The sequence below is a fragment of the Danio rerio genome, chromosome 19 (genome assembly GCF_052040795.2).
Source record: "Danio rerio strain M-AB ecotype USA chromosome 19, GRCz13ab, whole genome shotgun sequence".
Taxonomy (NCBI): domain Eukaryota; kingdom Metazoa; phylum Chordata; class Actinopteri; order Cypriniformes; family Danionidae; genus Danio; species Danio rerio.
Window position 1 is genome coordinate 3,498,892 of NC_141039.2, and position 27,954 is coordinate 3,526,845.

Consider the following 27,954-nt stretch of genomic DNA (forward strand, 5'->3'; position numbering starts at 1 on the left):
TTTAAACATCCGTCGCGCCTACGTCATCACAACGCGACGCCTCCCAACGCTTCTTGTTTTCTACGCAGTTACTACGCGATGTGGATTTAATGGAATTTTCCACTTATTCTGGATCATCTAAAACACCAAATCGATTCGATTGAATCGTAACGATCACTTTTTAAGCAGGATCCGGACTCTTCAAGGGGTGATGAGAGTTATATCGGCTCGTTTGAACGGTTTAATCTGTAAAGCTTCACCTCGAGGGTGACTCCGCGCTTCGTCAGTGACTCGTTACAGCGTTCTAATTACCGTCAGAAATCATCACTAAACTCTCCGTGATGGAGTATCACAGTGTGGGGCCCGGAGGAGTGGTGGTCACCGGGAACAATGTGCCTGCGTTTCTGACCAAACTCTGGACGCTGGTGGAGGATCCGGACACGGACCCGCTGATCTGCTGGAGCCCAGTGAGTCTAGTCTGGGTCTCGCTTTGAGGACGGTTTACTGACCTGGATTACAGTTACATTCAAGTCAAGTCGAGATTTATTGTCATTCGTCTTAATGGGAGGATTATACTAGGACGCAATGTTGTGTGTTTCAGACAGACCACGCTGCTAGTCACGCATTAAAAATAAACAAACAACAATAAGCTATATTAACCTAACGTTATACACAGCTAAGAACTTATTATACTCTACATAAGTTTAATATGAGAGAAAATGTGTGAGAAATAGACATAAATGGCGTATGATACTGTTTAAAAGAGATATTTCAGAGATATTTAATGCGTTATTTTGGGCCGGAACAGATTGATGTACATTTGGTTTTATATTGACACGTTCAAACTTTCTCCTCAGCAATGCAATTGCAGAAAACTATTATTTGCATATTATAAATATAGGAATCATTTAGCAGCCAATGACTATCAAAGTACACCGTTGTTCACAGGCAATTAAATAGCAGTAATGTTGTTTTATAGTCATACTTAAATGCATTTTCAGACCGAATATTCAAATTAGCGTGGTAAACAATACTGGGACTACTCAAATGAATGACTGTGCAAATATAAAACCAACTTTACTTCAATCCTAAACAGTACATCCATTCATATGAAGGCACAAGATTGTGATTTCACTGTAAAAAAATTAATCTTGTATCATAAATATGTCTGGTGATACCCGAATATGTAAAAGTAGCGTGGTAAACAATGTAACTTAGTTAATAAATGAACAAATGTGCAAATATTAAACCAACGTTACCTTATAAACACTACCTTCGTTAGTATGAAGGCCAAGGATTGTGATTTCACAGAAATATTTATCTTTTATTATGAATAGATATGGTAAAACCTGTGTAAAATGGGCCTAAATATATTTATTACAGGGTTTTATTGGGGTAAAGTTGGTTTTAAATTCACACAGTCAGACGTTCTCTTTAATAATATCATTTCAGAAAAGTATTCTTTGCCAGTTCTAAATATGGAAATCTTTTTAGCGGCCAATGACATTGACAATGACATCTAACATTGTTCACAGTCACTCAAATAGTGCTAATGTTTTGAAGTCATACTTGCCTACTATTTCAGATCGCATATATAAAAGTAGCATGGTAAACGGTATAGAAACCATGTCACAAGTTTACACATAAATGAACAAATGTGCGAATATAAACCCATCTTTACCTCATAAACACCACGCTCATTGATATCAAGGCACAGAATTGGGATTTTATCAAAATACCGATATGGTAAAACCAGTGTAAAATGGGCCTAAATGTATTTAGAGAGCTGTTTTTTAGGTTATATTTGAACTCTTTACAGTCATAATCCCACTGACAGGGTTTTATTGAGGTATAGTTGGTTTTGTATTCACACATTCAGACTTTCTTCCTAAAATTATAGTTTCAGATAAATATTCTTTGCTAATTCCTAATATCATATTAGCAGCCAATGACTGTCTAAGTACAACATTGTTAACAGTCAATTAAATGGTGCTAATGTTGTTTTGAAGTCATGATTAAATGCGATTTCAGACAAAATATATAAAAGTAGTATGGTAAACAATTTAGAGGCCGTGTCAGAAGTTGTCACTTTGTTAAAAAAATGAACGAATGTGTGATTATAAAACCAACTTTACCTCAAACACTACGTTTGTTGATATGAAGGCACAGAATTTGGATTTTACCTAAATTTTTATCTTTTATTATAAATAGATATGGTTCAACCTGTGTAAAATGGGCTTCAATGTATTTAGAGAGCTGTCTTTTAGTTTATATTTCACAATATTTGTTACAATCCCACTGACAGGGTTTTATCGGGGTAAAGTTGGTTTTATATTCACACAGTCAGACGTTCTCTTTCATAATATCATTTCTCAGTTTTTTTTGCCAGTTCTAAATATGGAAATCTTTAAAGCGGCCAATGACTATCTAAAAACAAAAACATTGTTTACAGTCACTAAAATAGTGATAATGTTGTTTTGAAGTCATAGTTACCTACTATTTCAGACCAAATATATAAAAGTAGCATGGTAGACAATATAGGGGCCGTGTCAGAAGTTGTCACTTCGTTAAAAAAATGAACGAATGTGCGAATGTAAAACTAACTTTACCTCATAAACACTACATCTATTAATGTAAAGGCCAAGAATTGTGATTTTACTGAAATATTTTTTTTATTATGAATAGATATGGTAAAACCTGTGTAAAATGGGCCTACATGTATTTAGAGAGCTGTCTTTTAGTTGATCTATTAACAGTCACAATCCTACTAATAGGGTTTTATTGCGGTAAAAGTATTCTTTGCAAATTCTAAATAGAGAAATTAGTGACTATCAAAATACAACATTTTTCACAGTTAGATAGTGCTAATTAACTTTTGAAGTCATACTTGCATGCGATTTCAGACCGAATATAAAAAAGTTGCATAGTAAACAATAAAGGGGCTGTGTCAGAAGTTGTCACTTCGTTAGAAAAATGAACGAATGTGTGAATGTAAAACTAACTTTACCTCATAAACACTACGTTTGTTGATTATGAAGGCACAGAATTGGGATTTTACCTAAATATTTATCTTTTGTTATGAATAGATATGGTTCAACCTGTGTAAAATGAGCTTCAATGCATTTAGAGAGCTGTCTTTTAGTTTATATTTGAGCTCTTAACAGTTACAATCCCACTGACAGGGCTTTATTGAGGTAAAGTTGGTTCTATATTCACAGATTCATACTTTCTCAAGAATAATATCATTTTAAAAAAGTAGTCTTTGCTAATTCTAAATGGGGAAATCATATTAGCAGCTAATGGCTACAAAGCACAACTTTATTCACCGTCAATTAAATAGCGCTAATGTTGTTTTGAAATTGTTACATGCAATTTTAGACCAAATATATAAAAGTAGCATGGTAAACAATATAGGGCCGTGTCACGAGTACTCAGTTTACTTAATGATGAATGAATGTGCGAATATAAAACCAACTTTACCTCAATATCTGTGTCAAACAGTCACAATTCCACAGATGGGATTTTTTGACCACATTTATTACGATTCTTTTTGTCCAATCCTGAACTTATTTTAACAAACTGTTTATCAAATGTAATTTACAAGTCATTGAACTTAAAATGTAGGGTGATAGTTAAGGCGCTAACCGTCAGGCTTAAACCAGAGCCGCTAAATAAACACATGAGAAGTTGTAAAGTATTGAATTAACACTGAATCTGTCAGCTGTCTAATTCTGGACTATTATAAGTGGATTTGGCTGTTAGCTGGTGACTTTGTTTTAAGCTGACAGACCGAAGAGGGACATTTTATTGGTCATTGAGGTAAAGTTGTTACCCATCTGGTTTACCATGCTACTTTTAAAAATTGGATCTGAAATAGCATGTTAAGTATGAATTTAAAATAACATTAGCCATATTTAATAAACTGTGAACAGTGTTGTACTTTGATTGTCATTGGCTGCTAATATGATTTCCCTATTAAGAATTTGTAAATAATACTTTTCTGAAATTGTAAAGTCCTAGTGTGTGAATATAAAGCTAACATTGTTTACTAAAACTGTTTGACTGCGTTTTCAGAATGGCACCAGTTTCCACGTCTTCGACCAGGGCAGGTTTTCCAAAGAAGTTCTGCCGAAATACTTCAAGCACAACAACATGGCCAGTTTTGTCCGCCAGCTCAATATGTGTAAGTATAAGAGGAATATGATAATGGCTTTAATCTGTTTAATCATTTTAATGACCTAATAAACTTTATTTATAGACTTAGATGGTTAATAATGTGGGTCATATGTTTCATGGAGAATATTTAAAAGCTGAAGGTGTTGAATAAGTGTTTAGGCTCATATAAATGTTAACGTGGAAGATTTTGATTCGTGTTTTGTTGGAAAATGTGAACATTTTTGGATGGTGTGTATTTTAAATGAAGCTGCACTGAATTAGTAATTCTATATTGTCCACATTTTCTCCATATTTAGTGTTTCAAGACTTTATGCAATGTAAATATGTTTTATCATAACAATAATATTTTTATTTATAGAATTTCTTGATATTTAATCCTGATTGTCCACATTGTGTAGCTTAGAAATATATTGTTGTAATAATAATAATAATAATAATAAGAATAGACATTTTATTTACATTTTTTTTATGATACTAATGTTGCCTCCATATTCTATGACATAATAATCATAATAATCACACTTTTAATTTCTAAAATTTCATGGTATTTATTCCTGATAGTCTTAAAAATATGCTGTTGTAATAATAATAAAAATAGACAATTTATTTAGTGTTCTATGACACAAATAGTGTCTAAATATATTTTAGACATAATAATCACACTTTTTATTTATAGAATTTCATGATATTTGATCCTAATTGTCCACATTGTGTAGCTTAGAAATATAATGTTGTAATAATAATAAAAATAGACATTTTATTTACAGTTTTTTATGATACTAATGCTGCCTCCATATTCTATGATGTAATAATCATAATACTCACACTTTTAATTTATACAATTTCATGATATTTATTCCTGATTGTCCATATTTCATAGCTTAGAAATATGTTGTTGTAATAATAATAAAAATTGGCATTTTATTTACAGTGTTTTATGACGCTAATGCTGCCTACATATATATTATAGACATAATAATCGCAATAATCACACATTTCATTTATAAAATTTGATGATATTTATTGCTGATTATCCACATTTTGTAGGTTAAAAATATAATGTTGTAATAATCATAAAATAGACATTTTATTTACAGAGTTTTATGACACGAATGCTGCCTCCATATATTTTATAGACATAATAATCATAGTAATCACACTTTTAATAAAAAGAAAATCATAATATTTATTCCTGATTGTCCACATTTTGTAGCTTAGAAATATAATGTTGTAATAATAATAAAAAAAATATATTTTATTTACAGTTTTTTGGCACGAATGCTGCGTATGTATATTTTATAAACATTATAATCATAATAATCACACTTTTTATTTATAAAATGTCATGGTATTTATTGCTGATTGTCCACATTTTGTAGCCTAAAATATGTTGTTGTTGTAATAATAATAAAAATAGACATTTTATTTAGTATTTTATGACAGGAATGCTGCCTAAATTTATTTTTAGACATAATAATCACACTGTTTATTTATAAAATTTCATGGTATTTATTGCTGATTGTCCACATTTTGCAGCTTAGAAATATAATGTTGTAATAATAAAAATACTCATTTCATACTTCTAGTGTTTCATGACATTAATGCTGCCTAAATGTATTTTTTAATAATAATAATAATAATAATCATACTTTTATGTACAGATGTTTATGATATTAATAGTAGACCACATTTATGAGCTAGACTGAGTATTTCTTAAAATAATATTAATACCTCTTATGTACAGTTCCATGACTTTAATGCCAAGTTTTCCACATTTAACTTAGCTTAGAGGTTTAGTTATATTATAATTATAAATATAATTGTAGTTTTATGCATTTCTTATTCAATATTATTTAAAATTTGAGTATATACTTAAGTTGAATGGAGAAAGGAGTGTGCATTATGAACATTATGGTAATGTGTTTCTGTTCTTATTATGCAGATGGTTTTCGGAAAGTGGTCCACATTGAGCAGGGAGGGCTGGTAAAACCAGAGAAAGACGACACAGAGTTCCAGCATCCATATTTCATCCGGGGACAGGAGCAACTTCTGGAGAATATTAAGAGGAAGGTGACCACGGTGAGTACGTTCTCATCTGATTTAACCAGACAATTACATCTGCACATCATAAAACATCTTATTAAAAAAGAGAGTATATGAGCGGGGCGTTTATTAGACCCTCAGTGACTTTGGGTTTTAAGTGCCCTCATGGTTTTTATAATTAGTCTGTATTTCAGAGGGGCTTTTTAAATCCAAAGCAGCTTACATTGAGGCTGAAGTTGATTTAGGACGCTGTTATGATGTCAGACCTGTAATGAGCTCTCAGCATTTTGGGGGGGTTTCCCCTGCTGTTCTTGGTAGGCTTTGAAACCTGCAGTGTTTCGCTTTTTAGATCAACAATTGACAATTACATTCTTCCACTGGGAGACATTTAATAAGTTAGGATTAATGGACTTTTCTTACTGGAAGCCAGCTCAATATGTGTAGTTTGTGCTGTAGGTGTTTATCAAGTTGTGGGGCCTTACTTTTTCATGTATTCTGGATGCATTTGACTGATGTATTTGCCATTTTCTGATATTTTGATTAATATTAGTATACTTTTCTTATTTATATATATAAAAAAAAAAATTAAACAAAATTTATCATTTTGAAATACCATATGACATTTCCTATTTATTTATATTAGATTTTATTTTACTTATGCGTTTTTGTAAATATTTATATTTATTTTAAGAATTTTAATATAAGGACTCTCAAAAATGCATGAATAAGTAAAATAAAATGTAATGTAAATAAATAACAGGTCACCAGGGACGTCTTATATGGTATATTATTTACCAAAATAATTTATCTTTTTGAAATATCTTATAAAATGAATCTGGTGACCTTTTATTTATTTATTTATTTATTTATTATACATTTTATATGACTTATGCATTTTAACTGGTCACAAGAGATGTCATAGGCTAAAGAATTTTTTTAAACTAAATTTATCATTTTGAAATGCCTATATGACTTCTCTGGTGACCTTATATTTATTTATTTATTTATTTATTTATATTAAATTAATTTTACTTATTTGTGCATTTTTGTGAATATTTATATTTATTTGAACAATTTTGAAATAAATACTCACAAAACTGCACAAGTAAAATAAAATGTAATATAAATAAATAAACAAATAACAGGTCACCAGAGACGTCATATGAGGTATATTATTTAACAAAATAATTTATAATTTTAAAATTTCCTAACTTTTATTCATTTATTTATTTTACATTTTTTTACTTATTAATGCAATTTTGTAAGTATTTATATTTAATTTAACAATTTTAAAATGAATACTCACAAAATACATAAATAAGTCAATTAAAATCTAATATAAACAAATAACAGATCACCACAGACATCAAATAAGGTATATTATTCAACAAAATAATTGATCATTTTAAAATACCTTGCAAGACTTATCTGCTGAACTTATTTATTTACATTACATTTTATTTGACTTATTGATGCATTTTTGTTAGTATTTATACATTTTTAACATTTTTAATATAAACACTCACAGATAAATGCATAAATTAGTCAAATAAAATGTAATATAAATAAATAGCAGGCCACCAGAGACAACATATAAGGTATTTCAAAATTATATATTGTTTTCTTCAATATTTTTATGACTAAATAATAACTTTTAAACGTATAGAGTTAATATATTATGCAATATTTTTTAATTTCATGTTTTCACAGTAATAGTCTGAATCATTAGATTAATTACAGACCAATTTTATTTAATCGACAGCCCTAGTTCATAACATTCAGAAAGGTAAATTTGATGTTCTTATAATACATAAAAATATATAAATACTATATAATTTATAACAACATATATGTACATATATTCGCAATTATTAAATTGTACACACAGAATAAAAATGTTTTCTTCCAGTTGAAACCATGTTAATGGCATTTATATTCTTTTATTTTACAGAAAAGTTCCCACGGTTATTAACAGCTTAAATCTATAATTTTCTTTACAAAGTTAGATGTACATTTAATCAATAGAGAGCATGATTTAACCGAAACATTTAAAAGCCCCTCGAATTCTGTTTAGAGATCTGCAACTTAGATTTTCCCCTTAAGAAATTTGCAAAGCTGGGATGATGTCTAACCAGCCCAAGTTATTATAATAGTTTTTTTTTTGCAATCAATGATTTCCATGTGCTCTGCCGGGTTTCCTCGGGCCAGTTTAACTCCTGGTGTCCCTCTTTCCCCCCTTTGGCTCGGTGACAGATTGCGATAATCAGCAGGTCGGAGCTGAAGCCAGCTGGAGACTTGAGTGTGGATTAGAGACCGAGGTTCTGGGGCACTTAATCTGGCGTCGCTCTGGTGCTCCATCACCACTTTCCAGTTCTCCCATTTATAGCCTTTCCTCTGCCGCTCTGTCCAAATGTCCAGCTCAGGGCGGAAATCAAACCATTAGCACATGCTTTCCACTATGTGAGGGTTCAGAAAGGGGTCACACACACACACACACACATGTCCATCTCTGACGTTTTCATTGTGTCTATCTGCAGGTGTCGAATATTAAACATGAGGACTACAAGTTCAGCACGGACGACGTGTCTAAAATGATCTCAGATGTCCAGCACATGAAGGGCAAGCAGGAGTCCATGGACTCCAAAATCAGCACCCTCAAGCAGTAAGTCATGAGAAGTCAGTTGGTATTCAGAAAAATTAATATTCTGTCTGTGTTTGTTCACACTTCCCAGGTTCTTTCTTACTTTTGCCAAAAGAAGATATTTAGAAGAATGTTGGAAAATTGATTACCATTTATCTGATTAAATACAGTAAAAAAAATACATTTTAGCATGATGAAAAGAATTAGTTCACTTAAAAAAAAAATCTGTCATCCTTTTTTTCCCTGTTCTTCCACCAAAAAAAAGATATTTTGAAGAATGTTGGAAGACCGGTAACCATTGACTTCTTTTTTTTTTTACTTCTGGGTTTTTTCCGGGTTTTCACCTTTAATTTTATATGACAGTAGAGAGAATAGACAGGAAAGTGTGTGGAGCAGAGAGAAGGGAAGGATCGTTATAGGACCTCGAGGCAGCAATAGAACTCTGGTCGCTTTGAGCACCAGAGTTCCATGTGCTGCTACGCCATTGGTGCAGACAACCTTTGACTTCTATAGTATTATATTTATTCATTTATTTTCCTTCAGCTTAGTTATTTTTCAGGGGTCGCCACAGCGGAATGAACCGGCAACTTATCCAGCATATGTTTTACACAGTCACAAGCCAGTACTGGGAAACACCCATACACTCTTACATTCACACACTGTCATACACGGTGGCTCAGTGGTTAACACTGTCGCCTCACAGCAAGAAGGTTGCTGGTTCGAGTCCTGTTGGGCCAGTTGGCAATTCATTGTTTCGATTGTAACAATTAAAGAGGAAATTAAAATTGAAGAGAACTTTAAACTTTGTATCACAAAAATTTATTATTATGCAAGATATTTTTAAAAGGAAAGCACTTTTATTTTGAATTATGATAATAACACACTTACCGGCCACTTTATTAGGTACACCTGTCCAACTGCTCGTTAACTAGTTTAGGCAGGTAGACATGGTCAAGACAATCTGCTGCAGTTCAAACCGAGCATCAAAAAAGGGGGGAAAGGCAAATGGCTTTTGAATGTCTGAGGAGAATGGCCAGACTGGTTCTAACTGATAGTAAGGCAACAGCAACTCAAATAACGACTCGTGACAACCGAGGTCTGCAGAAGAGCATCTCTGAACGCACAACACGTCCAACCTTGAGGCGGATGGGCTACAGCAGCAGAAGACCACACCGGGTGCCACTCCTGTCAGCTAAGAACAGGAAACTGAGGATACAATTCATACAGGCTCACCAAAACTGGACAATAGAAGATTGGAGAAACGTTGCTGCTCTGATGAGTCTCCATTTCTGCTGCCACATTCGGATGATCGGGTCAGAATTTGGTGTCAACAACATAAAAGCAAGGGTCCATCCTGCCCTGTATCACCGGTTCAGGCAGTTGGTGGTGGTGTAATGGTGTGGGAGAGATTTTCTTGGCACACTTTGGGCCCATTAGTACAAATTGAGCATTGTGTCAACGCCACAGCCTACCTGAGCATTGTTGCTGACCATGTCCATCCCTTTATGACCACAGTATACCCATCTTTTGATGGCTAATTCCAACAGGATAACACGCCATGTCATGAATAAAGGGACTAAGCTGAAAAGAAAAGGAGTGAATGATTCAGTCAATATGTTCTACTTTCTCTGCCTGTTCTGGTTTAGTCAAGTATCTAAACTGATTGCTAAGTAGAAGTGTTTCACTGATGTAACAGTTGGCTTGTTGACAGTCATTCAGTTAGTCCTCATCCAGTGTTACGCCGACTGGATGTCAATAGCAGTTCAAAGTGTAACGTCTGAGATGTGAATGTGGGCTAATCTCTGCCGGGTTTGTGGCTGCTCATTAATGCTTCACCTTTTTCAACCCGGTTAGTCATGGCTCTAAATCAGCCAGTGTGACGCGTCTCTGCAGCTGTTCTGAGCTCAGTGTTAGAGTTTGTCTGTTCAGCTGCTACACACAAACACAGACACAGGCCGAATATCACTCATGATATCAACCTGTGATGGTCACCTCTGAAATTAGTTGGTTATTATTAGTCAGGGATTGGTTATTGATTACTTTTATTTGCAATTTAGTAACTTTTAAAATAATTTGAAATCTATCAAACATGTTAAAAAATTGAATAGCATTTTAAAGGCCAGATTAGGCCTAAGTTAGGTAATTAAGTTGGTTTTATACAAATTAATTAGAAAAATGCATTACTGGTTTGTATGTTGAAACTATTTTATGGCACTGAGGCGTTTTTGGTTGTCACTGCAAGTTATTTTTAGTTAAAGATGGCTCATACTTGCAATTTAGCCTAAGACTAGCCTTAAACCAGAGGTAAATGTTCCAACATGTTATTGAGTGTACAATTTGCTATTTCATTCATTTTATTATGGCTACTTTATATACTTTAAGATATTTCTTTTGGTTTAAAATGTTAGCTTTTTATCAAACTGTTTTAATGGGTATTTTAAATGAAATATTTTTTGAGAACAGTTAAACTTTAAACAATTGGGGCAAATTGTAAATGTTTTTATATCTGTATTTCAAGATTGTTGTTGTGTCTGGTTAAGGGTTTGGAGAGTTTGTTCAATGCTAACGTTTTGTCTGGTTGAGGATTTGGAGAGTTTGTTTGGTGCTAGAGTTTTGTCTGGTTGAGTATTTAGAGAGTTTGGAGAGTTTGTTTGGTTCTGGTGCTAAAGTTTTGTCTGGTTGAAATTATGGAGAGTTTGTATGTTGCTAACGTTTTGTCTGGTTGAGTATTTGGAAACTTTTGAGTTTGTTTGGCGTTAATGTTTGTTTGTTTGGAGGTTTTGTAGAGTGTTGATCCTTGTGTTATGTTATTGCTTTGTCTGATTTGGAGAGTTTTAAGAGTTTGTTTGGTGTTAATATTTGTTAAGAGATTTTGGAAAGTTTCGATGCTCCTGCTTTGATGTTGTTTTGTCTGGTTGAGAATTTGGAGAGTTTTTAGAGTTTGTTTGTTGCTAACGTTTTGTCTGGTTGAGTATTCAAAGAGTTTTGAGTTTGTTTGGTGTTATTGTTTTGTCTGGTTGAGGATTTGGAGAGTTTTTAGAGTTTGTTTGGTGTTACTATTTGTTTGATGGAGGTTTTGTAGAGCTTTGTCTGGTTAACTGATTTGGGGAGTTTTAGAGTTTGTTTGGTGTTAAAATTAGTTTGGAGGTTTGGGAGAGTGTTGATGCTCCTGCTTTGTTGTTGTTTTGTCTGGTTGAGGATTTAGAGAGTTTTTAGAGTTTGTTTGGTGTTAATGTTTGGAGGTTTTGGAGAGCTCTGATCCTCCTGTAAAATGATGTTTAAAATAAGAAGACAGCATTCTTATTTGGTTAACATTTGATTGTAAAGATCAGATGCAATTGACGTCAGGCGTCAGATGACGCAGTGAGAGCTGGAAAACCACGAGAGGCCTCAGCTGTGTATAACCCAGCGGTGCTCGTCTGTAAACCAGCAGCATTCAGGAAGAAGCACTTTAAGAGCGTCGTCCACCTCTCACCCCTCAGCAGATGGGACGGGGGTTTATAGAGACAGCTGTGGAGGATCAGAGTGCTCCAAAACCCACATCAAACTCACATTAACACCAAACAAACTCTGATAAATTTCCAAATCCTCAACTAGACAAAGTAACAACAAGGAGTTCTCCAAAACCTCCATCAAACAAATGCAAACCCCAAACAAACTCTCAAAACTGTCTAAATCCGTTAACCAGACAAAACAACAACAAAACACAGGGATTAAAGCTCTCCAAAACCTCCATCAAACTCACACCATCACTAAACAACCTCTCCGAATCCTCAACCAGACAAAACAACAACAAAACACAAGGATCAAGGCTCTCCAAAACTTTCATCAAACTCACACCATCACTAAACAAACTCTCACAACTCTTCAAATCCTTAACTGGACAAAACAATAAATGAGCAGGACAAGTAAAGCTCTCCAAAACTAGTTTGAGCACCGATTAGACAGGGTTAACAGAGGCGAATAGGAACGTAGTTGGTTGTGCATGTGTTACTCGTGCTCCTGTGAACATCTGATTTTCACCAAAATTGGCACGGTCAATCTTCATATTGTCCTGACAAAGATTTATTAAAGGCTTTTCGATAGACCCAAGCATTCTTGAATAACCTGTAAATGAATTTGGACGAAGAGCTTGATAAAGTAGACTTAAGGCTAGATCTCCTCAATCTTATTTAGACCAGACTTACAGTTTATTTATTGTGACTTGGGGTGACCTACACAGTTTTGTCACCTGTTGCTCGTCTCTGTATTTCATAGGAATATCTCTGGCATTGTGGTGTTTGAATTTCCATCTAGGCCGTGATGATGTTCAGTTTGGGCCTGTGTTTTGTTTCTCTGTGCTGGACTGTGTTCAGGCCGCGTGTCTCTCTCATGTTGGACTCGTGAGCGAACACTTAAAATGTCTTCTTATCAGTGTCAGGGGAGTTTATGAGAAGCCGGCCTTACTCAATCACCCAGAACAGAACTTTCACTGACCGGTCACTGCTGCATTTATCCTGCTCATTGTGTTTCAAACATCATAACATGAATTCCACTTTAATAAATATGAACCTCTGAATATGAATCTGCTGTATGTCTCTTCCACAGTGAGAACGAGATGCTCTGGAGGGAAGTTGCCACTTTGAGACAGAAACACTCTCAACAACAGAAAGTCGTCAATAAGGTACATTTTGATTGACGCAAATGTGTTTCATTGGTAAAATGTGTTTCGGAAACCATCCTCACATTGGCATCACCATTAAATGGCATATGTACTAAATTTCACTACCATATTATGATACACAGCATATGTATATGGGGTTGATGTGGGATATTTGGTAATTGTGTATATATATATATATATATATATATATATATATATATATATATATATATATATATATATATATATATATCAGAATTATTAGCCCCCTGACTTATTAGCGCCCCTCTTTAATTTTTTCCCCCAATTTTTGTTTAATGGAGGGAAGGTTGTTTCAGCACATTTCTAAGCATAATAATTTTAGAAACCTATTTCTAATAACTGATTTATTTCATCTGTCATGATGACAGTAAATAATATTTTTCTTGATATTTTTCAAGACACTTCTATACAGCTTAAAGTGACATTTAAAGGCTTAACTAGGTTAATAAGGTGAACTAAGCAGGTTAGGGTAATCAGGCAAGTTATTTTATAATGATGGTTTGTTCTGTAGATTATCCAAAATAAATAGCTTAAAAGAGGCTAATAATTTTGTCCCAAAATTGTTTTTTAGAAAATTAAAAACAGCTTTTATTCTAGCCGAAATAAAACAAATAACATACTGTGAAAATTTCCTTGCTCTGTTAAACAACATTTGGGAAATATTAAAAAAAAGACAGAAAAAAAATCTAAAGGGGGCTAATAATTCTGACTTCAACTGTATATATATATAGCATTTAATGAACAATACGTTTATAATGAGCAAGTAACATTTTTGGTGCAGTATTGTGGGTTTTTTCCTGTTTCTGCCAATTGAAGTATTTTAAATGAAGCTGGTGCAGAACTTTTGTGCACATTAGAGCAATGCTTCAGTGTTTTATTGATCCATTCATAAAGACACTTTCAAATGAATCAGTCATTTTGAATGAATCGTTTGAATGAATAAATCACTATGGTGCTTTTTTGTCACCTACTGGCAGTTTGGTGTCATATTTATAATTATATAGTTAATTTCCAACTTTTAAATGCATTAATTTCTTTTTGTTATAGACTTTATTATGTATCATTTGAAAATACTTCATGTAGGGCTTTAAACCTTTTTTTTCTTTTTCTTTTGCAATGTTTTCTTTTTTTTTCCATTAAATTTTTTTCCAATTGAATTTTTTCAGGAATCTGTTTTTAATGGTTAGGTAAAATTTTTGCTATAAAAATTTTGTCTAATTAATTAAAATCAAAAAGCCTTTCCAATTTAGTAACAATTTATTTAAAGCTTAACAAATTTTGTATTATTTTATGCCCCCGCATATGTTAAATACTTAAAGTTAATGTATTTTTTTTTTCCTTTGTTTTTTTTGTTTCTACAGCTCATTCAGTTCCTGATCACATTAGCACGGTCCAACAGAGTTCTGGGAGTGAAACGGAAGATGTAAGTTATATTCACATTCAAACATTTCTAAATCTACATTATATATATATATATATATATATATATATATATATATATATATATATATATATATATATATATATATATATATATATATATATATATGACTGCTGTGATATTAACTGTAGTGTAATGCATAATGTAAAGTTTGTGTAAAGTGTATATATGAAGCTTTTTATTTATTTTATCTATTTTCTATTATTTATTAATCAATTTATTTTTATTTATAAATTTATTTGTTTTTATTTATTTATTTTCTTTCATTTAATAGTCAATTTATTTTTATTTATTCATTATTCTTTATTTATTTATTTTCTTTTATTATTAAGTTTAATTTTATTCATTTATTTTTATGTATTATTATATATTATTAACATTTATTTATGTTTTTTTATTTATTCATTTGTTTTTATTAGTTTATTTTATTTATGAATTCATTTATTTTTCTGTATTTAAATTTATTAATTTATTTTCTTTTATTTTTATTTATTTATTTTTATGAGTCTTTGTTCATAAATGTTTTTGTTTATTTATAAATGCATTTATTTTTATGTATTTTCATTTATTCTTTTATTTTTATTCATTTATTTTCTTTTGTTTATCAATTAATTTTTATTCATTTATTTTATGTATCTTTTATTTATTAATTGTTTTATTAGTATTTTTATTATTATTATCATCATCATTATTTATTTATTTATTTTTTACCCTCTTTAATAATATTTTTTGGTTGTGTTGTCAGGCCGCTGATGTTGAACGACAGCAGCTCTGCTCACTCCATGCCCAAATTCTCTCGTCAGTACTCGCTGGAGTCTCCTGCTGTAAGTATACCGCATGCTAACATTTCAAACTACCAGCTCTGTTCACCAGTGTTGACCAGGTTTAAGTTTATTTCTATTTTACCGTTTGCAGCCCTCCAGCACAGCTTTCACTGGAACTGGCGTCTTCAGCTCAGAATCGCCAGTCAAGACGGGCCCAATCATCTCTGACATCACTGAACTGGCCCAGTCCAGCCCTGTGGCCACAGACGAGTGGATTGAAGACCGGTGAGTGACAGAGTGGCATTATATACAGAGCAGATCGAGAAAATTGGTTGTATTACACCACCAAATCAAGAAAGGAATTTATTTATGTATATATGACAAAAAAAAAAAAAAAAAAAATATATATATATATATATATATATATATATATATATATATATATATATATAAATATATATATAAATATATATTTTTTTTAATGTAATCAGTTTCTAATTGAGGCTAATGGACATTAGGGTACTTAACATGTACAAAATGTGATATAATAATGTTTTTTATTAATAATAAATATTAATATTAAAATATAAACATCCATATTTAATTTATTTATTTTATATAACTTTTTCTCTAAAATTTGCAATATTTTAATACATTTTTTTTATTATTATTAGGTTTTTTTTTATTAAAACATCACAGTTAAAAGCAGTATAGATAATTTGTGAATATAAGCTGATAATAACAAACCCACTTTGACAGAACGAGCCCATTGGTCCACATCAAAGAAGAGCCGTCTAGCCCCGCCCACAGCCCTGAGGTGGAAGAGGTGTGTCCTGTGGAAGTAGAAGTGGGGGCTGGGTCTGATTTGCCTGTGGACACGCCCCTTTCGCCCACAACCTTCATAAACTCCATCCTTCAGGAGAGCGAGCCAGTCTCCGCCCTGACTCCGCCTCCCAGCGAACAGAAGTGCTTGAGCGTCGCCTGCCTGGACAAGTGAGTTGACTAACATTTAGAGCCTACAGCTGAGTTCTCTTCCTGTGTGCATTCCATTTCCTAAACTGGCTTTCTTAGGCACTGTTTACACCTGCTATTAAAATGCATTTAGGTTGTTGCAGTTCGGTTCTGTTCACATTTGTCTTTTTTGTCCACTTATGACCACGGCCAGTCAATGATTAGGCCTTTTTTGACCTTTCGATGTAATTTTCCAAAATATTCTAGTGGTATTTACATACTGTACAGACAGAAAACTATTACACAATTTAACCATGATGCACTAATTTTTTATATTTTTACTGTTAAATTTATTAAATATGTAATTAAATGAATATTTTAAATAAAACATATTTATATATAAACGTAAAACTTGTATATAAATAAAATAAATCATCATATAATTATTTTCTTATCCATTATTTCTTTTGAGCTCCTTTTATATATACATTTGTAGATAAATTATTGTCTACATGTCAACTCATTTTCTTTTATTCATTAACCAGTTTATTTTTTATTTATCAATTTCTTTGTTTTTATGTATTTTTCTTTTTTTCTTTTCTTTATTAATCAATTCAGTTTTGTTTATTTATTTTTATGTATTTTTATTTATTCATTATTTTTATTTTATTCATAAATTTATTTTTTCATGTATTTTTTATTTGTTATTATTTGTTTTATTATTAATTTTTTTATTTTATGTATTTTATTCATTCATTTTATTTTATTTCTGAATCAATTTATTTTAATTTATTTGTTTTTATGTATTTTAATTTATTCATTTATTAACAAATATTTATTTATTTTAAAAACTATCACTATTGCACAACTTATCTATGATATTCTCTTTTTTATATTTTTACTGTTAAATGTATTAATGTAAGTGTAATTAAAGAAATATACTAAATAAAACCTATTTGTACATAAACAAAAAACTTATATATAAATAAATATAATCAACATATTCATATTCTTATCCATTATTTCTTTTGAGCTCCTAATACAGCATTTATACCATTGTATGTAAATTATTGTCTGCATTTTAACTCATTTTAGAAACATTTAGATGGTAATTAAATAAAATGTATGAAAATGATCAAGAGAAAAGGCAAGTCATACTCATTTTGCTGACTGACATCGAGTTTGTGTCGCTTTGTATAATATAAACTCATAAAAGAGCATGCTATCGGTTTTATACATGAAAGAAAACCTTCATAAACTTGTAATCACCCAAAATATGCTAATTCGTAAGTCTAAATCTTATTTGTCAAATACAAAATTACTCTTGTGATAAATAAATAAATTGTAGACCACATCAACTGTTAGATTTCAGGCATTTATGTGTATATCATGATTTATTTTTGCTACACTATAAATCCAGTCATATACATGGTAAAATATATATATATATATATATATATATATATATATATATATATATATATATATATATATATATATATATATATATATATATATAAACCTGTAACCATTGACTTGTATAGTATTTATTTTCTCTACAATGGAAGTCAATGGTTACAGGTTTTAGTGTTCTTTAAAATGCCTTCTTTCCAGTAAATCAGAATAAAGAAACTCATAATGCTTTAAAACCACTTAAGAGTGAGTAAATAGTAAGCACATTTAAATTTTTGGGTGAACTATCCCTTTAATGTATTTAGCTTCATCAGTGAGTGAAACAAATGCATCATAATAGCAGGTTAAACAGGTGTAAACCTATCCTGAAGTGTCTTCGAGGAGTTGCTTACTTATAAATGAAAGCTGTCACCATTAACTCACTGATTTGTTTTCTGAGCACAAACAAGCTGCTCTTTTGGATGAGGATGATGCAGAGACCACTTTCTGCCATGCAAAACTGTGCTCACCATCTGTTTCGATTCGTTTTTCACAGAAGAAGAGTGTATTATGACAGGATTTTCACTTGTATGTAAACAGTCCCCTTCCACAATTCCAATAAATATTTAATTTAATTCATTAAAGCGAATGATCTCCAGAGCGGATGCGCTTTAAAGTGTTCTTCAGGAGTGCTGCTCTTTTCTAACTCTTCAGCTGGGTTATTGGTGGCAGTTCAATTCAGCCTGGCAGACTGGCACAATGACTAATACTAATTGTTTTCCAGGTATTTAGTGTAAGAATTTTTATGGCAGCTCATCTCATGGTCCGTATGGCACTGAATGTATGTTTTTATAACCGAGTGCAAGCTAATTTGTGCTTAATTAGGGTTTTGCAACTTCATTAAATGAAATGTGTTGCATGGAGAAAAGCTCAGCGTGTGCTATTACATAAACTGAAGAGTGTACATGGCTCTACATGAACTGAGTTTAAAAATATGGGTTACTGGTAAATATAATTAACAGTCTAGACTAATTGTCAAATAATTATCTGAAAATTAGGACTATTATGTGCTTAAGCTGTTAGTCTTGGCAGCTCATCTTAAAGCTGCGGTCACACTGGGCTTTTCCTCCTATAGACTTCCGTTCATATGCAAGTGAATGCGTCAGAGCAGAAACACAGGGTCATGCGTTAAGTTTCGCAGGTTGCTGCGGTGCAAAGTTCAGGTTTGGTGAACTCACCTGTGAAATCGCATTACTTGACTATTTGAGACCAAAGAGGATCAAAACATGACATTTGTGGACAGAAATTAAAACATGGAGCAATCGCTCGCTTTTTTAATGCCTAATAATCTTGTTTATTCCCGCCCCTTTTCACAGCGCCGCACGACAGAATTTTGCATTTTCAAACTCTAGTGTGACCGCAGCTTTACATAGATTGTCCTAAAGATCTAAAACTAGGCTTTATTATACTTTTTATTAGAATTTTTTATTTTTTTAGGAAGATTTTGAAATTTGTTCTGGGAATATTTTTAATAGTTTAGTTTTACAACCTTAACCAAACTATATGACAATTCGACAACATCTGGGGGGTTTTAAACACCTGCAGATAAATCTATTACCAAAACAGTGTAATAAATATCACTTTATTTTTCTGACAATTGAACGTCCTTGTTTACAAAACATAACAACTACTGGAATATAATATTAATAATAATAATAATAATAACAATAGTAATAATAATAGTAATAGTAATAAAAATAGTAATAATAATGATATATTTATTCATTTATAAATGAAAATTAAAAATTTTCAGTTTTACCTTAATTCATTTTAAAATAATATTAAATATGTATTTGAATCTTTTTTCCCCAGAAGTGTTTGAGGTCTGTTCGATAACATTACAGATTTTCATTGAGGAAATATTTTTAATAATTTAGGTTTAAAATTCAAGCTAAACTACAAAAACTGCAATGTCTGGTGGATAAAAACATGGGAATGAATAAATATTTATATATTTTTAATTTTAAAAAATTGTCATTTTTTTCTTTTGTAAAAATAAAAAACTATTTCTCTGTTACCTTAATTAAATTAAAAAAATATTAAATGTTTTATATTTTCATTGAGGAGAAATGTTTTATAATTCAGCTTTTAAAAATCGAAGCCAAACTACAAAAACAGCAATGTCTGGTGGATAAAAAACACCTGAAGTAAATAATATTTTTATATTTTTAATATATTCATTAAAAATATGCATATTTTGCAAGTGAAAATTAAATGACTTCATGTTAGCTTGTTACCTTCTGTACCTGTTTGAGGTCTGTCCAATAACATAATAGATTTTTATTGAGGAAATATGTTTAATAAATCAGCTTTAAAATTTGAGTCAAACTACGTAATTGGCTATTTTGGATAAAAAAACAACAAATATATATATATTTATTTATTTATATTTATTTATATATTTATTTAGTTATGTACTTATTTATTTATATATTTATTTATTTATATTTATATTTATTTATATATTTATTTATTTATGTACCTATTTATATATATATATTTATTATAATTTTTTTATGATATATTTTTCTTCTTAAGAGCTATTTGAGGTCTGTTCAATAACATAATTTTCATTGAGGACATTTTTATTTATATTTTATTTATTATTTTATTTTTTTATATATTTATGATATAATTATTATCTTTACCTTATTTAAAAAATATATTTTAAATTGTTTTTTTTCCTCAGAAGGCTTTGACATTAATTTCATTGTTGCTTGTAATAGTGCACTTTTGTAGCTCTGGCCAACCTCTATAATCATTTGACAATGTGTGTGTGATGTCTCCAGTACCTCTGTATCTCTGGCTGTTGTTGGTGCTCCAGCTGAAGCGGCCCCTGTTTGATATGTCTAGCTCCCCCTGCTGTCTCCAGTGCCATGTTGTGCTTCTGTCTTTTCAGTTATCCTCAGATGTCTGAGATCTCTCGCCTTTTCTCCGGCTTCTCCACCTCATCTCTGCACCTCCGGCCTCATTCAGGGTCAGCATTTTCAGTCGGCCGAGCGTCCCCAGAACGCCTGACGCTGTGCTTGATCAGAAAGATGCTAGCTGCGCTTAGCTTTTAGCTTGAATTCCTGGTCACTGTGCCATAAGGAGTCGCTCATTACAGTATACCAGATGCTGATTGGCCGGTTGGTGCACTAGCTATTATATTTAGGTGTTCGTGGGGTTAATTTGAGCATGATAACTTCATTTAGAGATTTATTTATTTAGCTTTTAGCTGGTATTCCCCGTCTCTGCGCCATAAGGATTCGCTCATTTCAGTGTACCAGATGCTGATTGGCCGGTTGGTGCACTAGCTATTATAATTAGGCGTTCGTGGGGTTAATTTGAGCATGATAACTTCATTTATAAATTTATTGATTTAGCTTTTAGCTAGTATTCCCCGTCTCTGCGCCATAAGGATTCGCTCATTTCAGTATACCAAATGCTGATTGGCCGGTTGGTGCACTAGTTATTAAAATCAAGCGTTCGGGGGATTCATTTGAGCATGATCGTGATTTTTATAAAGTCTAAGGGTATGAAAGTGTGGAGTTTGGCATGGCGATTGAATGAAGACGCATGTTTTTGAAACTACCCAATCACCCTTTGACCCCTGTTCCCCCACTTTCTCTGATTTAAATGGTAATGTGATGAGGTAATCGGCCTCTCTATGACATCATTGCTGGCGTCATCACAGTTTTGATCTTTCTGGGGACCGGCCTCTCTCCCGTTCTTATAGGAGTGTGTTCACATGATGCTTCTGCTGAAGTGACGTTTGCTGATTTTGATTGGCTGCAATAAACTTTGAATCAGTGTTTTTGTTTTTGTTTTCGAGAGTGGACGTGCTCTGCTTTGTTTGGAACATTTGAATGATTATTTTAAATGTTCTTTCCTTCTCTTTTTTTCTTTCTTCATCTTTTTTCTTTGTTTTTTTCTTTCTTCCTTTCTTCACTTTTTTCTTTCTTTCATCCTTTCTTTCTTATTTTCTTCACTCTTTCTTTCTTTTTTGTTTTCTTCACTCTTTCCTTCTTTTTCTTCACCTTTTCTTTGTTTCTTTCTTTCTTTTTTTCTTTATTCATCTTTTTTCTTTCTGTTTGTCTATCTGTCTTTCTTTCTTTTGTCTTTTCTTTGTCTTCTCTTTTTCTTTTCCTATTTTTTATATGATCTTTTTTTGTCTTTTTCTTTATTTTTTTCATTATGCCTTTATGGTCTTTTCCTTCTTTATTTCATTCTCTTTCTTTTTCTGTCTGTCTTTTCTTTATTTTTTCTTTTCTTTTCTTCTTTTTCTCTTTCTCTTTTCTATTTTTCTTTCTCGCTTTCTCTTTTTTTCTTTATGTATTTTCTTTTTTGTTTTTTCATCTTAATTTTTCTTCTTTTTCTATTTTTCTGTCTATTGTTTATTTTTGTTTTCGTTCTTTCTTTTCTTTTTCTTTATTTTCATCTCTATGCATTTTGTTTATTTATTGTCTTTTCTTTTTTCAATGCCTTTCTTTATTTTCTTATTTTTTTCTTATTCTTTTTTGTCTTTTGTATTTATTTTTCTCTTTGTATTTTCTTTTTTCATTCTCTTTTCTTTCTTTTTCTGTTTCTTTTTTCTTTTCCTTTTTTACTATTTTTCTTTATTTCTTTGATTTTTCTTTCTTTTTCATTCTCCTTTTTTCTTCTGTCTTTTCTTTCTTTGTCTTTTCTTCATCTTTATTTCTGTCTTTTATTTCTCTATTACTTTGTCTTTTCTTTCTCTTTCATTCTCCTTCCTTTTCTATCTGTTTGTCTTTTCTTTTTTATGTTGTTCTTTCTGTTTTTTTTCTTTCTCTCTTTCTGTCTGTTTTTATTTCTATCTGTCGTTCAGGACGGAGCTTCATGACCATCTGGAGTCCATCGACAGCGGTTTAGAAAACCTCCAGCAGATCCTCAACGCGCAGTCCATTAACTTCGACTCCTCTCCTCTCTTCGACGTAAATATGCTGCTAAATATTCAGTTTTAAATTACAGCACTTCTATTTGTCTACATCACATTACCTTGTGTTTACAGATTTTCTCTTCAGCGGCGTCTGATGTGGATCTGGACAGCCTGGCTAGTGTAAGTTTGCATCTATTTATGTGTTTGCATCAATAGATTTTCTCTGAGCTACTCTTAAATACGTCACAGCAGGGAAGAAAAGAAGAAGACAACTCTAAATGGTATCTATAGTTGTGTGTTAATCATTTCTACACTGTCTTTACAGATCCAAGATCTTCTGTCACCAGATCCAGTGAAAGAAACCGAATCTGGTGTGGACACTGATTCAGGTATTTCAGGATGCTCAGACTCACTATTTGATATATTGATTTATTGAATATCAACATAGTTGGATGTCAAAATATGACAAGAACAAAATGTGTGTACTTTCAGGCAAGCAGCTGGTCCAGTACACGTCGCAGCCCATCGTTCTCCCCGATCCCCTCAGCACCGACAGCAGCAGCACAGATCTGCCCATGCTCCTGGAGCTCCAGGATGACTCGTATTTCAGCTCTGAACCCACCGAAGATCCCACCATCGCCCTGCTCAACTTCCAGCCTGTTCCCGAAGACCCCAAACTATCATAGAGTACTGCTGTCAAAAAGTACCAGCTTCGGTACCAGTTGGTGCTGACATTTTAAAGCATCCATTTCCTGCTAACATTAGTCCTTAAAGCGATAGATCACCCATAAATTAAAAATAAACTGTTAATTTACTCGCCCTCAGGTCATTATTGTAGATGTTGCTGACTTTTTTGTATTCTTCAGTAGAACATTAAAGAAGATTGTAAGCTGAATCTGCATTCATCAGTAATTCAAGATGCATATACATATAATGCTCCAATACATTACTCTAAAGACTGAATTTGGATAAATGTGTGCGCGCCACAAAGGGTTTGGAATAAAGCTTATAATACTAGAAATGTTCAATTCATTGCAAAGAATGATCGTTTCAATTCTTAAGAATCTTTAAGTATCATCAGGAGCCACAGTGATAGGGATTGACTAACTTGTTTGCATGCATCTGTTTTTAAAGGAACACTCTCCTTTTTGGCAAATAGGCTCATTTTACAAGTCTTCTAGAGGTAAATCGATGACTTATGTTTTTTTTTTAAACAATTCAGCCTATCTTTGGGTTTGGCAGGAGCACTTTTAGCTTAGCTTAGCATAAAGCATTGAATCGGATTGGACCGTTAGCATCTCGCTTAAACTAAAATGAAAAAAAGTTTTTAAAAATGTATGAAGTTTTGATCATTTTCTAATTTAAATTTCCATTTTTCTAGCTGGGGCTATTTTCAGGGACTGTGTAATATCGTTGTGCCTGCTGCAGCCATTGGGATGTCAGCAAAGTTTCTTTATTATTACGCTGGAAAAAGTAGTTCCTAGCCGTATTGACCTAATAAAAACATTTAATTTTCTGTTAGTCTTAGTACATGATGTATCTATAAAAGAGAGAAGCTTTAAATAGGATAATAGCTCTAAATAATTCTCTGGTCATTTTTGAGATGCTAATGGTCTAATCCATTTTAATGATTTATGCTAAGCTAAGCTAAAACAATTAACTCCCGCCAGAACCATAAATTGGCTGAATATATATAATATATCCCTGGGTAAAACTCAACATTTTAACTCCAGATGACTTGTCAAATGAGCCTATTTCCAGAATAAAAACAATTAAAGTGTTGCTTTAAGCCATGGGTCACCAAACTTGTTCCTGGAGGGCCGGTGTCCTGCAAATTTTAGCGCCAACCCTAATCAAACACACCTGAACAAGCTAATCAAGGTCTTACTTGGTATACTTGAAACATCCAGGCAGGTGTGTTGAGGCAAGTTGGAGCTATACCCTGCAGGGACACCGGCCCTCCAGGACCAGGATTGGTGACCCCTGCTTTAAGCTAAAAAAAGAAAGTAAACGTTGACACTTTCGACCATTTCAAAGTGATGTCGTCGTTGGTTCATTCACATCTCCTGTTTGTTGTCAAACTATGTCAACAAGAGACAATTCAATCATATCTTAACGTTAAAATGACGTCATAACATTTTCAATATGCTGACCTTTTTGGATTCTCAGAAGCTTATCGAAATTAAAAATTAAATGTGGGAAATACATTAGGACCATGATGGTTGTTTACATCCCTCAAAATGGTCTATACGAATCACCAAGTACCACATATCCAGCTAAAACTCTTCTTTAATGTTCTACTGAAGAAAGCAAACATCACCTATATCTTAAATGTCTTGAGGGTAAATTAGCTACGATAAATTAAATGATCGTTTTTGGGTGAACTATGCCTTTAAGGATATCTGATTGGCCATTGTGTTCGTGTACAGGTTTGTTGTTGTTTATGTAGGTCCCCATTAGCCACTATCAACATAGTGGTTACTCGTCCAACAAAAAAAAGACAAATTTACATTAAATCATCATCAAAACAATACATTAAACTAAAACAATACACTGTAAAAAATCAATTTGTGTTATGAAAACATGAAGGAATTAATTTCGCTTATTATGTTTTTACAAATTGAAGTGGATTGAACATAAAATTGTTGTTTTTACTAATTTTAAATTAGTCTTTTTTTTTTTTTTTTTTTTGAGTGTCGACGCAATACCAAAATCAATTGAAAAGACACGCTTACATTAAACCATAACAATAGACACTAATTCTACCACCAAATAAAGATACATCCACATTAAGTAAGGTATGTTGGCTGAGACTGGCTGTAATGATCAGCTTATATATCTGCTTATTGACAGATCCTCTGATTAAGCACTGCTTTCAAACACTCCAGTCATATCTATTGAACAGGTAAACACAATAGGTATCTTTTGGTCATTGGATTTTCAATTTAGGAACTGATATTGAAAAACAAAAAACGAGTCTTTTTTTGATTTTCGTTTTAAAATTAAAAAACAAAAATTGAAATTCAATGAGTTTGAAAACAAAAATCAAAAAACGGCTCGTTTTTCTCTTTTATAGTGAAAAACGGAAAAACAAAATTCAAAAATGTTTTTAGTTGTATTTTTTATTTTGAATAGCAAAAAATAAAATCACCAGAAAAATAACAAAAATAAAAACAAATACAGACTTGTTTTGTTTATATTTCGAAACCAGATAATAATTTATTTATTTTAGTTTTAAAAACTAAAATCTTTTTTTTTTTTTCGTTTTTCATTATTAGTTCCTAAATTGAAAATTCAATGACCAAAAGATACACTGACCACAAAACCCACTCTGCAGTGTTTAAAAATGAGAGTGAATGTTAGCGGGAAGTGCTGGTATTGTCACATATTTTATTAATCTGTACTAATTGGTACCAAATTCAGTACTTTTGACATAACTATCATAGAGAGAGCAGCTTTAATAAAGGGATTCACGTCTGTGTGGGCTTTTAACCTGTTATTCTCTGCATTGTGTTCATTTTCTGGGCAGTCGTTTATGTAACACGTCAGGGCTAGCCATTAACTCGCTTCACTTTTAGTCGGCAATAGAGAAGATTCATGATTTCGAGTCGAAACATCTGAATAAGCTTTTATTTGTAAGCGACGTAGATTCACTGTCAGAAAAACTCAAAAGAAATGTGTAATACTACATTATCCACCACGCTTCACTTTTATTCATCCGGATTACATCGAGATCTGCGCAATTCAGTCCAGCTTTACGTGCGTTTTCTGGTTCTATACGTCTATTATTCTTCGAATTTAATTATGCTGTGACTCTGGATTATCGTACTCAGTTTTCAGGATTTCTTGTGTAAATTGCAAGGATTTTGAGATTCAATGCAAAAAAAAAAAATGTGTATATAAATATTATATAGGCAAAATATGAATTGATTAAATCAGACAAACGTGGAACAAGCATCAAAAATCAATGTGCAACTGTTGTCAAAGCCATAGTTGTTCATCACATGACGTCCGGGGTTGAGATGATGCTGTGTGTTAGTTTATATTTAGCGCTGTTTTTGTACTAAATCTTTGGAAAGTTCTGGACAGCCAGCGATGCTGTGTAGAGGATGTACGTTTGAGGATATAAATAGTTTGAAGTCTGCATTTGTTCGGGCGAAACGAATGCGTTGACGTTCGGCAGAGATGAGATACACAATCTGTGTATTTATATATTGACAGGTCATTTTTCTGTGCATTTTTAAGCCCCCGGTGTGTACCTGGGACGGTCCGATTATAGAATTTGTGCAATAATTCAACTCCTAACTGATTGACGGCAACACACTGCTGCTTTTTATTTTGAAATCATCGTTTCTGTTTGTTTGGTTTTTTTTTGCATTACGGAAGTAGAGAAAATAATAGATGAATTATATACACATCTGGCTATATTCCATCTAATAAAAATAAATGTCACATAAAAGTCCTCAGTATAGGCACTATTTTTGTTATTATTATTAAACGATATCTGTTTTAGGACTTCTACAAGTTTCTTCTGCATTGACGATTTTTTTTATTCGAATATTTTTGAGTGATTTTTTTTTGTTTTGTTTAGTTTTTCTGGGCTTTTTGTGCAAATTGGAAACCAAAAGCCTGAATTGAGCTCGTGTTTTTGAGTGTGATTAGTACACATGCTCTGCCCTGTAGACGTCTGTCGTTCAAACATCTTTATTGTTTCGGATGGTCGGCGACGGAGAGAGGAACGAATGTCAATTCTGATCATTTGCAGTCATATTTTAGTCATTGAATGACTGTCATAGCCAGAGAGACATTAATATTAGACATAAATTATTTTATTACGCATGTGAACAACACTTTGTGTATTGGTATGTTTCAAATAAAATGTTTTTGAAAGTATTTGAAAGTAGTTTCGTTTTTATTTCCCTTGATCTTTCATGGATTCCAGTT

General features: G+C 32.1%; 1 protein-coding gene across 15 annotated transcripts; it reads left to right on the plus strand.

Moving 5' to 3' along the window:
* Nucleotides 1-22: 22 nt before the first annotated feature.
* On the plus strand, nucleotides 23-27,903 carry hsf1 (heat shock transcription factor 1). 15 transcript variants are annotated; one of them, XR_015945230.1, is made up of 16 exons: nucleotides 23-446; nucleotides 4,054-4,162; nucleotides 6,098-6,234; nucleotides 8,736-8,860; nucleotides 13,427-13,502; nucleotides 14,885-14,946; nucleotides 15,710-15,788; nucleotides 15,880-16,013; nucleotides 16,488-16,721; nucleotides 21,031-21,108; nucleotides 22,960-23,065; nucleotides 23,143-23,190; nucleotides 23,336-23,399; nucleotides 23,503-24,806; nucleotides 24,959-25,678; nucleotides 26,289-27,903. XR_015945230.1 is itself a non-coding variant. In XM_087294948.2 (14 exons), exons 1-14 carry the CDS (start codon nucleotides 321-323, stop codon nucleotides 23,694-23,696), a joined length of 1,572 nt encoding a protein of 523 aa, XP_087151074.1. In that variant the 5' UTR covers nucleotides 23-320; the 3' UTR covers nucleotides 23,697-27,903.
* Nucleotides 27,904-27,954: the final 51 nt, after the last annotated feature.